The 12,670-nt window shown below is 43.7% G+C and overlaps 1 protein-coding gene across 2 annotated transcripts in view; it reads right to left on the reverse strand.

Moving 5' to 3' along the window:
- Nucleotides 1-12,670, reverse strand: part of ush2a (Usher syndrome 2A (autosomal recessive, mild)) — a 176,120-nt gene that overhangs the window by 10,612 nt on the left and 152,838 nt on the right. For both annotated transcript variants that reach the window (XM_047331396.1, XM_035627624.2), the window contains 10 exons: nt 10,211-10,292; nt 9,946-10,091; nt 9,433-9,774; nt 8,509-8,870; nt 8,038-8,407; nt 7,159-7,440; nt 6,870-7,039; nt 4,920-5,250; nt 431-637; nt 134-226 (listed from right to left, as the gene is read on the reverse strand). In XM_047331396.1, the coding sequence (XP_047187352.1) occupies nt 134-226; nt 431-637; nt 4,920-5,250; nt 6,870-7,039; nt 7,159-7,440; nt 8,038-8,407; nt 8,509-8,870; nt 9,433-9,774; nt 9,946-10,091; nt 10,211-10,292 (2,385 nt within the window). The remainder of the gene's footprint in view (nt 1-133; nt 227-430; nt 638-4,919; nt 5,251-6,869; nt 7,040-7,158; nt 7,441-8,037; nt 8,408-8,508; nt 8,871-9,432; nt 9,775-9,945; nt 10,092-10,210; nt 10,293-12,670) is intronic.

A 12,670-nucleotide genomic window follows, 5' to 3' on the forward strand; every position in this document is an offset into this window, starting at 1 on the left:
TTTATACTAATTCACTGTAGTTATTTGGAAACACTACTGCACTACATACAACTGTGTTTCCAAAATAAGACCAGACAAGATGATACATACAACCATACAATATATTTTGTAATAGTAATAGTATTAATACTACCTGGTAACAGGTGCAGGCCTCGACTCCCACCAAGTACTGGGTGTAAGGTAGTAAACCATGGAGTGTCTGCTGATGGGATGTTCCCTCTGACAGCTGCAAGAAGGCGATGGTGAGGTAAGTTTATGATTTAGGTGTCCATTGTATCATGAAAGAGTCGGTGGGTGGGCCCAGGAGGAAGAGGAAATGATAAGAGACGGTGAGAAGGAGGCCCCGCTTACAAGAATAGAATGTTGTTGTTAAAAAAAGAAACTACTAAACTAAGAGTTACAAGCATTATTAACTTGTTATGTTCTTTACCAGGGTCTGGTTGTTGTGGTTCAGGGAGAAAACTCTGTAAAGGCTAACAATCCCATTGGCTCGAGCTGGAGCGTGGATGTCCACCACTGCGGAGGTGGCTGAAACACGCAGGAAAATAGGTGGGTGGACACCCTCGGGCGGGGCAGGTCCTGTCCTCCCATTGGCCCAGGGACTGCCAGCACGACCAGCCGAATTCACTGCCCACACCTGTCGGGTCAAAACCTGACATTGGTCAATAATATCATGACATTTGAAGTGATGGGGAAAAGTACAGAGGGAACACAAAGTGAGAGAGTCAGACGAACTTTTATTCCTCTGTCACCAGATTTAAGATTTATTTACTCTTAATGATGAAGGCTTCTCTTAATTACCCAGCATCCTCCACACCAACAAAAGGATACAAGTCAATTCATTGGACCATCCATCAAAAGCACCATCAGCCGTGAGAGCAAAACCTTTTCACCATGCAACCCAACACTAACATATCTGGCATGACAATTACTTTTCACCTTCATCAAGGAGTTATTCTCACACACACAAACACACACACACACACACACACACACACACACACACACACACACACGCACAAACACACACACACACACGCACACATGGAGTAATCTTATTTGTGTGCTTGTGTTGGGTATAATTAGAGGGTGTACACAGCACAGGGTCAGGCAGGGTGGAGATTTGCATGTGTAAGTCATCTGTAGCCTGTCAGAAGTAGTGCAGAAGGCAGATGGATGGGTCCGAGCTTTAGTCTCGAAAGTGTGTGTCCGTGTGTTTGCGGTTGATTGTTTGTGGCTGTGATCGCGGGTTTGGTGTGTGCACGCGTGTGCAAGAAAGTGTGTTAAGAGTTGAATTAACCTCAATAATAGTCAATTAGGCCGTGATCAATCAGACTGATTGATGTAAGTGACAGCACAGATGGACAGAGATGGGAGAGGGGAAAGAAGAGGGGAAGATGGAGAGAGTCGGGATGGAGGCAGGGAGGAGGACAGGAGGAGGAGTTGACATGACACCAAGAGAGGAAGCAGGAGAAATTCTGAACTCGGTGTCGTTTTTGTACTTTTCAATGATGAACTTGTTTATATTAAGTTAATTTTAAATTCTGCAGACAATATTACATAGACATTGTGAATTTGCAGTAGCATAGAGTCATAGACTAACTCTAACCCTTCTCGGCTTCAGTAGGTGCTGCTACAGGTTTCTCCAAAATTACAAAAAAATTCAAGTATGCCATACTCTGCCTCTTTCAAACATATTGTTTTCCTAAGGTGTTTATTCATAGCATAGTTGATTCTTATACTCTTTAAGTTGGACATAATTCTACACCAGTGAAAAAGCCTTAACAGTTGTAACACAGGACCAGACCTGAGTACAGTAGGTATTATGTCATAGGTGACCTCAGGGTGTGTCCTGGGCTGCATCAAATATGGACATTTTAGGACATTTTAACATATTTAAGAAATATGATTTAAGAAAATATGTTTTTTTTTTTACAATAATCCAAATAATATATATATGTAATTTATTGCTGACATGAAAGACAATTAACAGGGATGCCAATATTATGTCTGATGTGTTGTGTGTAGTTTGTGTGTGCATGGTATGATGTTGTAATCGGAATTTGTAGTGTATTATTAATACTATGACTTATTATCACAATCCTGCCACATAGGTAGGGCGAAGCCACACCTGGCTACATCAACGTTGGGCCCTCTGCCCCATCAGCACAGCCGGGGGACCATGCAGGAGACAGCAGGAGCGGTGGTCCCAAAATAATATTCTTCTGTCATGTAGGCAGTCCCACCATCAATACAAAGAACAACTGTGAATATCAAGACTATGTGCTTAGTGACCACGCAGGCTCACTGTCTGTGTTTTTCTATTTCCGTTTCTTCATATTGGGCCGTTGTCAATATTGTCCGTGTGGTGGATGAAGAAAAAAAAACAGCAGGAGGGATGACGGGAAGAAGAATGAAGGAAAGAACAGGGGCCTGAGTGGAGGAGTGGAGAAGTGAGAAGGAGGGTTGGGGGTGGGGGGTCTGAAGGGACAGGGTACGTGAGGTAAAGGGCAGGTTGTCACTCTGATAAGAAAAGGTCAAAGTGTGCGGCTAACAGATGAGCCCATAGTGTCCGTGTGGGTTTAAGACAAATGACCATTGAAAAAAAAAAAGTTTGTTTGTCATTACAACTATGGTCATCACATTGTTGTATCTATAGAATGATTTGAAAAGCACAAAGTTCAGGTGATTCTGCCTCATGAATAACTGAGTTTTCCTTCCTTCTGTATGTGTTTGTAAGTTAGCAATTCATTTGACTGTAATTGTGCCATCGTTGTCTTGACGTTACTTTTTATTGTCACATTTAAACCCTGTGATCAACAAACCATTGCTGTAATTGTAATCACATCAGCAGCAGCATATTAATGGCATGGAGCCCTTAGGAAGGACACAAAACATGTAGTTATACAGCCTGAGGCAAAGGAGGAAGAGCATCAGGTACTGTATGTAAGCATGTGGTTTCTACAGAGAAACTGTGACTCGACTTGTTGCTTAAAACAGTTTCAATTGCATTTGCTTCAGCAATCATAAAAGTTAGAACCTGCGGCAGTAAAATATTCCTACCCAGCAACAGCCATATTCTTCCCCTAGTAGCAACACGGTTCAAACCTCAACATGACGCACGGCTTAGGACTTGATTAAGAAGTTTGTGCCACTCAGACCAAACGGAGAGAAAAAGTTCAAAATTAAAGTCAGCCCAGATCACCTTGCCCTTGATCCAGTGCTGAAAGGTAGAACTCATCTCTCCGTCCTTATATCATCGACAGGCTTTTTACTGCTTTCTCTCCTCTCCTCTCCTATTGGGCCATGATTCGGCTTATTAGACACAAAATAAAAATATGCCCCGTTCGCTGCCATGGCAGCGAATGAGCCACCATGGCAACAAACGACTTCAGGAAACTTCCAGACAGTATTCGAGCCTTTCTATTGGACGCTCGGACTGCGGGCTTGATTTGATAGGCCAACAGAGCGACTTGGCGGGTGCATCTACTTGGGGTGAAGGGGCTAAGTTGTGTGAAAGTGGGCAGTAATTAAAACCAAGCATAAAGCTGTCAATAGGAGCTTATGACCCAGTGTAATTAGCCTAATATGATTTCTCTCTCTGCACTGTGGTGTGCTAAACTGAACTGACTTATCGTCCTTGTGTATGCCTGAAACATGGGGAGAGAGAGGATATGAGCCAGATCGGAACACAGACAGATTAACAGCTAAATAAAAACACAGCCAGGCAGATGGATGGCTCTGTAGATGGACAGATAGATGGGGAAAATATAACTAGGTGCTTGGAGTCTGAGAGAAACAGCAGGGGGAATATATTCAATGTTTACATTTTTTGTCTCATATATGTTGACCAGCACGCACAAACAAACTGTGCACACGTGCTCATGGACAACACGCACATACCACCACCTTGTCCACGTACCCCCAATCCCCGACTGGCAAATCCTCAGGGGACGTGTAGCGGTCACCATTAAAAGGTCTTTCCAATACAAGCTCTGTTACCAAGGGGGCTAACAGTTAATTCGATTGGCTGGCTGGTAATCAGGAAGTGGGTGCTCTGAGGGCTCAGTGATTAATGGCTCTGTTGCCCGCCCGTCATCTCCCAAAGCTCCTCCCTCCCTCCCTCCCTCCCACCCCTTGTCATAAATTAGGACCCTCGTAAATAAAGACGGCACCACAATCAGGCAAACTCAATCAATTACACAGGTTCTCTGGCCTCGGCGCGTATGTCTGACAGGCAGGAATACTAATGTTATTGTTACTTCCAAAGGGCTAGCCTGTCAATTAGCGTAGCAATGCACAACACAGCGGCATAAATATGGACCCCTCCATTTAACACCTGTCTGATTACTTGGCTCGTGTGTATGTCTGAGTGCGAGAGTGTGTGTGTGTGTGTGTGTGTGTGACTGGACTTTTGAAAGCATTTCATTGTGAAAACAGTCCACATCTGCTGATGTGTCAGTCACATCAGATCTCATCATCAAATGAGGTTCACAGATGACGATAAAACATTTAACTTTGTTCCCATGCAGATTACAAAAAATGAGTCAATATTTCAGAGAGAGGAAAAAAAATATATATATGAGAGTGTATATTACTGGCATCATATATCTGTATATGAGTCATACAATTTTTCGATGGGTTCTTATCCCGGGATATTTGTAATTCTTACTTCCTCCCAAAAAATATATTGCTACAATAACACAGGTCAACTTACTCTTTTGATGTGTCATCCCGGCAAGTTCCTTATTCTTACAAATTATTTTAAATGTGGAAACTACTGAAAATCAACCATTTCCTCTCCAATCTTCATAAATATTAGTTCAATCAGTTTAATCTCAATAGTAACAAGTTAGTTTGTATTTGCTGTATTTTGCTTCTCTTAAGACAGTCACATCCAAATAAACAAAGCATTATACCTGGTACTGGTATAGAGTGTATGGTTGGAGTCCTTCATCTTTATATGCAGTAGAGACGTTCCTGTAGACAAGCGTTGCCCCATCACCTCCTGGGGCATCAGTGGTATGGTCCAGTCTGCGGTGCACCTCATAATGCAGGACTCTACCATTCGGCTGAGCTGGAGGCGACCAGGTTAGCAGGAAGGTGGTCTGTAGGCCAGTGTGTCTGTCGGGCTGTAGCTCCAACAGTGGCGCAGCCTGTCCAGCAGGGGGAGCCTCCAGAGTGAGGACAGATGACCAGTCACTGGCGGAGCAGCCCAGCGCCGTGCAAGCCTCCACCCTCAACTCGTACCTACGCACACAAATAAGTAAAGGACAAAATAGATTTAACATTAAAAATACATTTTTTGACTAATGTCTGACATTAATAGATCATGGCGACAGTGTACTGGGACTATAGATTGCAGAAGACGTAAAAGCACGTTTTGCAAGTTCAAAACCACTAAAGACCAAATTAAAGATCAAAATAATGTATTCAACACCATGTGTGATATTATGTTTTTTGTCCAACCAAGTGACCATTCGGTCGTACCAGACTACAATAAAAAACAACATTAAGTGTTTTGTAATTTATAGACACTGTTGTGATTTTAGAGAAAGAGAGAAATAAGGTAGAACAGAGGGGAACAAGGGGGAGGAAAAGGGAGGGGGGGTGAATATGAGCTGAACTGGATAGAAGACCATCAGAGAGAGGAGGAGCGATCTTTAAATGATAAGGACTGATGAGCTTTTATTATCTGAATCTCATCACCACATACACACTCACATCGACAGCAACACATGAGCACACTGACATATACACATTTATGCATATGCAGCCTTATACACACACATACAGTCTTAGGTCTACACCATTGTCTTTATCTGAGAGAGAGAGATACAAGGTCTCTGATTCAAGGTTGATTCTCTTTCTCTGTCTCTTTTACTATTTCTCACTTTCATGTTTTCAACAACAGTCTTAATGATTTCCTTTTCTCAGAATGTTTTAGACATGCTTGTTATCTCCAAGCAAATTTGTTTGACAAATGCATTAGTATCTTAATCTTAATCACACAGGCACTGGAAATGAAGCCTTTGACTTTAATGAGGGCTTAGATGTCTCATGATGAAGACGCTGTAAAGGGCAAAATAGCTCAAACGCCACGATGATAAAGATAGTTTTTCATCTGGAAGTAAATGGTACAAGACAGTGAGAGAAGACACGGATCACTTTTGAGGCAGGCTTTTCTTTTTATTCCGTCGTGTGTTTAAATTTTTCATAATTCTTAGAAAACAAAACTATATTAAGCAGCTTCTTTTTCCTTCTCTGTTTCTGTCCTTTTAAAACTAAGGTAAAACATAAGTTAACATTTTTTTTATTTTAGGCTTTTTATTCGAAAAGATATGTTAAATTTAACCATCTGTTTTAAAAGACTGCACTTTTTGATTGTTTTTATGAGAATCAAAGTTAGTAGTTGATATGAAAACGAGGGGAAGCTCTGGTGTTACCTGACCTGTGGAGAGTGAACCACCAGTGTGTTTTGTTACCAAGAGATGGCACTCTGTTCCCTTTCTTGTTGCTCATTCTGATCCCCTCCCTATATTTCCCTCCATACAGTACTTACACAGGGAACTACGGAACTATAACTATGCTTCTTTTTCTCTCCGCCATTGTTGGCAATACCATTTTTATTATAAATGAGCTATATTTACATATAACAAGACATATTAACATGCCTTTTTGTAAGAGAGAAAAAACATAATTTACACACACACACACATACTGTATATATATATATATATATATATATATATATATATATATACCTCATAACATGAACAGAAAAAACAGAAAAAAGATCAATGCACAAACTTAACATTGCTGCATACTGACGTGAAAAGTAAACTGAAGTGACTTGTGCTTTGACTGACCTGTAGGAAGGAGCCAGCCCGTGCAGAGTGGTGTGTCGGTCAGCGAAGGCACGGTCCTTTGGAGTGAACACGGTGCTGTTGACGCTGACCTGGACTGGGTCTCTCTGATACACAGTGTAACTCACAATCTCTCCATTCGGACGGACTGGAGAACCCCACTCCACTCTCACCTGGAAAAACAAAAAACCACACAGCATAAAACTTTTAAACAAAATTATTTTTAAAATAAGGTAAATGTCAGCTTTATTTATTTATTTTATGATTCGGCTGTTACTTATGAGTGACCCACCTGGCTTGGTCCCAGAGGCGTCAGTGTGGGGAGACCGACACCAGTCGGAGATGACGGGTGAGTCTTTGCTGAGTTTGCGGCGCTGCTCACCGTCCCTCTGCTGTTGTTGGACCTCACGACGTAGATGTATTCCACGTTTGGCAAAAGTGTGAAGTCGTGATAGTGTGTCTCTGTGCCAACATAGATAACTTCTCCATCCCTGCAGAGTTCGTACCCGGTGATGACGCCATTGGGGTGCTCTGGTGGTCTCCAGGTAATCTCCACTGACTCTGGACCAGTGACCTTCAAAGGAAAAATAATAAATAATAAATCAAATTACAACAACAAAAAAGCAAAACTCAGTTGCCAGTTTATTGGGTACACTTAACTTAAACTAATGTAGTCTAACACAACAGTGAGTCAATAAATCCTTCCTTCACTAAGGCTGTAATATTCAGTTTGAAGCAAAGCAGTTCAACAGCACCACATATTACGACCTCAAAAGAATATTAAATCAACTCCTCTATACAACAGTTTTAACAAAAACTGGACATTACAACTTTCATGAAGGTAGGATTTATTCTCTGTTGTATTAGACTGCATTACTTCTAGATAGTTGTACCTAATAAACTGGCAACTGAGTGGATATGTTTAATGTAAAATCTAAAATACAAGTTTAACAAGGCTGAGCAATTCTTCTTGAAATGGAAGAGAATATGCCAACGAACAACAGAAAAAATAGACAAACCAAACCAATCACAAAATTATCAATTAATAATCAATTATTAAAAAAACCCATTAATGATTGTAATTATTCTATGAAAATCTACTGAACTCAAATTCTCTTGGATAAGTGGGAAAATGTCTCCAATACGGTCAGGTCAAAACAAACAAAAACACCTTGAGAGTCGGGGCAGCCAGGCCGGTGGGAGGAGCCTCCTCAGTTACAGCAGACACCGTGGCGCCGGTGGTGCAGCCGCCGCTGGTACACGCCAACAGCACCAGCTGATATGACGTGTGAGGCCGCAGATCCGACAGCGCTGCATTTCGGCCCCTCCCGCGGTAAACCTCCCCGCTGTTCAGCTTCAGCACATACTCCGTAACCTCTCCGTTCTGCGTCACGGGTTTACTCCAGGAGATGTTCATCCTGTTGGAAGTGACGGTGTCCACGGTGGGAGCTCCCACGGTGGCAGGCGGAGCCTCTAAGGTTGTGATGTGCGTACGGGGGCTGGTGATGCATCCCTCGGATGTACATGCTATGACTGAGTAGCTGCAGGGGAAGAACAGATTTTTTAAAGATTGTTATATTTGTTTGCGGCGGTTCCTCAAAAGGAAATGTTTGGGCGAGTTCAATTGAAAGAAAAACAATACCTATACGTTGTAAACGGCAGGAGGTCTTCGTCAGTGTAGGTGAGGACAGTGGGGTCAAAACTAAATGAGAAACTGACATTGTTTCTCTGAATCCTGTAGGACCGAATTATCCCATTGGGCTCCGACGGAGGTGTCCAGGACACCAGCAGCTGACTGGGCTGGCCCTGGAGGTGACTCATTGTTGGAGGAGCTAGGCCACGAGGAGGGGCCTGTCGGGTTGTTACAGTTACCCAGGGGCTGCTGGTGTTGCCAGCGGGGTTGTGAGCGCGGACACTGAACTCATACTGAGACCAGGGACGCAGACCAGTCACCACATAGGAGAAGGTGTCAGTTTGTTGCGGGGATGTTTCTCTGAAGAGCACCTGTTGGGAGACAAGATTGGGAGAGCGAGCTGAAAACCAGGACGTACTGACCCCAGTGAAATGCACTGTATTTTCCTTACATCATGTCTTCATCGGTCATAAGAGCAGAACCAGGGAATGGCACAACGTTGTGATTTGATCGGGTGCTCCTGTGGATTCTGTCAGACCACAGGTTCATTTCTACTCTAACTTTAGATACGTATACGTAGAGGGAGCCTCCTGTCAACGTCCGTATTTGCGCACGTCTTCTGAAAGATTATGGATAAGATGAAATGGAGCAGTAACACCGGGAATCGTGGGCAGTGGTGTAGCCAATAGCTCAAGGCAGACAACCACAGGGTAGGAGGAAGAAATTTCAAATGGCAGAACTTTGCGAGTTGGTAAGAAACCAATAACATAGCCGCTTTTCGAGATGTACATTATCAGAACCTCTTCCACAGTGGCCATGTTTGTTGCTGTCAGAAACTCTTGACTCTGCGCAGCCCTATCGTGGATTGTTTTTCACGTCAATGAATTGACAAATGGCTTATATCTTCAGAGATGTGTCGTTAGTTTCACCCACCTTTCCCCTTTCAATTTCCTCTTCATAACTTCTTCCCTTCCCCTCGTCCTCCAGACTCCTTCCGAGTAAGACATACTCTCCAACCGGCCCGTTGGGCTGAGAGGGGGGTCCCCAGCTGAGTGACACACGGTCTGGGCCAATGAAGAGAGGTTTGGGAGGAGGCTGAGAAGCAGGTGGAGCAGCTGCTGTAGTGATGTGCTGGGGAGGAGTGCGTGTGCAGCCCGCTGAGGTACAAGCTTCCAGAGTCAAGGCATACGCGGTCCACGGCTCCAGACGACGAAACAGGAAGTTGCGCGACAGGCCGCTGAACTCCAGGTTCCCCTCACTGTACAAGTTATACATCTGTGAAGGAGGAGAGGGGAAGCAGGGAAGAAGAAAGTATCAGGCGTAGTAGGAGAAGAGAAGAGGAGGTATTGTAGGTAGGTTAGAATAGGACATAGTGGAACAGGGGCAACGTCACTCTCATATATGTTGATTTTTTGTTGTGCTGTGTGTATTGTGTGTCACATGTACCGTGATGACTCCATTCGGGGCACGGGGCTCATCCCAGCTGAGCAGCAACGCCCTGCCCTGCTCTCGCTGCTCCACGGTGAAGTTAGACAGACCAGCCGGGGAAGCCTCCAGGGTCCTAACGCCTGCCCATGGACCGGACACACTGCCTGAGGCGTTAAAACACATCAAGACTCAATGGAGTGGTTCAGTGGCTGGTGCTGATATCTTTTTTTTTTAATTTTGTTCCCCGATGGGTCAAATGAGCTACTGATCATAAACAACCTACCCGCCCCGTTCACAGCTACCACCAGTAGACTATACCGGCTGTGGGGCTCAAGACCGTAGACTGCTGCGTCGAGGACTGAACCCTGAGAGAAAAACAAAAAAGATAAAGCGGGATAGGACGAGTACAGGGACAGAGAAGTGAGAAAAGGGGAATAGTAGGCGAAACCCTGCATGCTCAAGCCAGATGCCACAGAATGTTCCGAAAATGTTCCTGTCGGTGTAAATGCACCTGACTGACAATCTCCCGCTGCGCTCTTCACATGTAAAAAGGCAAACTCCAGAAAATGTCCGCACCCAATTTTTCCGAGCTCATGACTAAAAACAGCTCATGAGAGAGGTAGGATGATGGAGACGGTAAAATGGAGGAGGAGATATGGGAGAGAAAAGAAGGGAGAGAGAAACAGGAATGATTGCGCAAGAGTTGACAAGCGAAAGAAAAAGAGTTGAGTTGGAAAAGGGACAAAGGGAAGCATAGCGCAGCAAGAGAGGAGAGTGTCAGGAAATTAGTAACACAAACAATCCCGGCATGAATAAAAACCGGCACGTTACTCATTAAAACGGGGAATGAAAAGGAACACTGAGACAATGGAGGGCTAAGATGACATGACATGGGATTTGTGATATCAACATTTCAACATGCTCTGCCATGGCAAAGCAAGTAGACGCCAGAGAAGTGGATGAGAGACAGAGAGAGAGACTGGCAGGCAGACCGCCGTCCCTTATGGGCGATTTCAAAGCTTCCAGATTGAGTGTTTATGTCGCACATGCACCCTTTCATATCAGACACACACAAACATACAGAAACACAGAGGGTCTGCCAGTAGCTTTAGGCCATGGGACCCGGCCCAACACCCTGGCAGACGCAGAGTAGTGTGTTAAGTGTGTGTGTGTGTGTGTGTGTGTGTGTGTGTGTGTGTGTGTGTGTGTGTGCGTGCGTGTGTGTGATACAGTGGGACCAACATTTACTAATTGATAAGAGACTCACTGTTGTTTCAAAAGGCCCTGGCGTGTGATGACATGGTAGTCGGGGAGCACCAGGCTCCAGGATGTTTGTTTGTTTATGACGAATCAGGTATGAGACCGACGTTTCTATGTGAAGATGTCAACCTATTTGTATGAATGCACGACACAGGAGCAAGTATTTTCTATGTGTTGACTCTGCAGTTTTTTGTTTTTTTGAAATTGTCTGTTCGGGACTGTATGTGTCCACATAAGCAAGCATATGTAAAGAGATTAACTGGTAACCCACTTCAATGCAGCGGCAAGAGGATCAAAAAGGCTCCAATTCAAACTGAATCAAATGAAAACCCTGACAAATCACCGTAGCGTGGCACCAAGGATGAACTGTCTGAACAACAACCAAAATGCATGTATTCACAGTTTTCATGTCTGGGAGCCAACATGTTTTTCATCCACAGTAAAATAGGATTAATAAGCCCCCAGACACACAAGCTAAATCCTCCTGCAAATCACAGCACTTCTCAGTCGAGAGGGACGCGGAGAGAGAGACGGGAGAAAGATAGAAAGAGAAAGGGGTGGAGGGAGAGAGAAATAAAGACAGGAAGAAAAGCCATGATATATATGTAACTAAGGTGATGTAGGACAGAGAATTACAAAAAAAAAGACAGTGAGTAAATTAATAACAAAGGAAATTAAAAAAAGGAGAGAAAGAGGGAGGGGGTGGGAGAGAGAGAGAGAGCCAGACAAAGAGGGGAGAAAGCTAAAGTGGAAGAGAAAAAAAAGACAGATGTGGCAAAAGAGAGATAGATTAAGTGAGCGAGAAAGAGAGATCTCTCTACCTTTAAAAGCCAGTGAAATATGTGAGGCATGTGGCCTATAAAGCGGTTAACATATGCACATTGTCAATAGCAGCATCTGGCGCTGGCAGCTTTTATAGGAGCAGGGAGACTCTGCTACACGCCTCTAGATGGCAATACATTCAAACACTTTATCACTGAAACACAGCACATTAACGGCCTCCTCCTACATCACACACACACACACACACACACACACACACACACACACACACACACACACACACACACACACACACACACACACACACACACACACACACACAAATACTGAACAATCTAACACTTTGAAATTCACCACATCAGCCTGCTAACTGCACACACACGTACGCACGTGCACACACAAGCACGCAGACAGACCGTAATCAAATGGTCTAACACTAAAACACACCACTATTACATTACATTAACAGCTCCCTCAATAACTATTTCTAACTCATACATACCCATGTGTACACACACTCACACACACACACACACCCACACACACACACATTAACACACTCACACACACACTCACACTTACCTTTACACAGGTAAAGTTAATACCCACTAAAACGGTATTTTCCAGCAAAGTATTTGTCAGGTTTCTATGATATACACCATATTCCTACCTACATAAACAGAATCTAACCTTGATGTAT

The sequence above is a fragment of the Scophthalmus maximus genome, chromosome 4, assembly GCF_022379125.1.
Source record: "Scophthalmus maximus strain ysfricsl-2021 chromosome 4, ASM2237912v1, whole genome shotgun sequence".
Classification (NCBI taxonomy): domain Eukaryota; kingdom Metazoa; phylum Chordata; class Actinopteri; order Pleuronectiformes; family Scophthalmidae; genus Scophthalmus; species Scophthalmus maximus.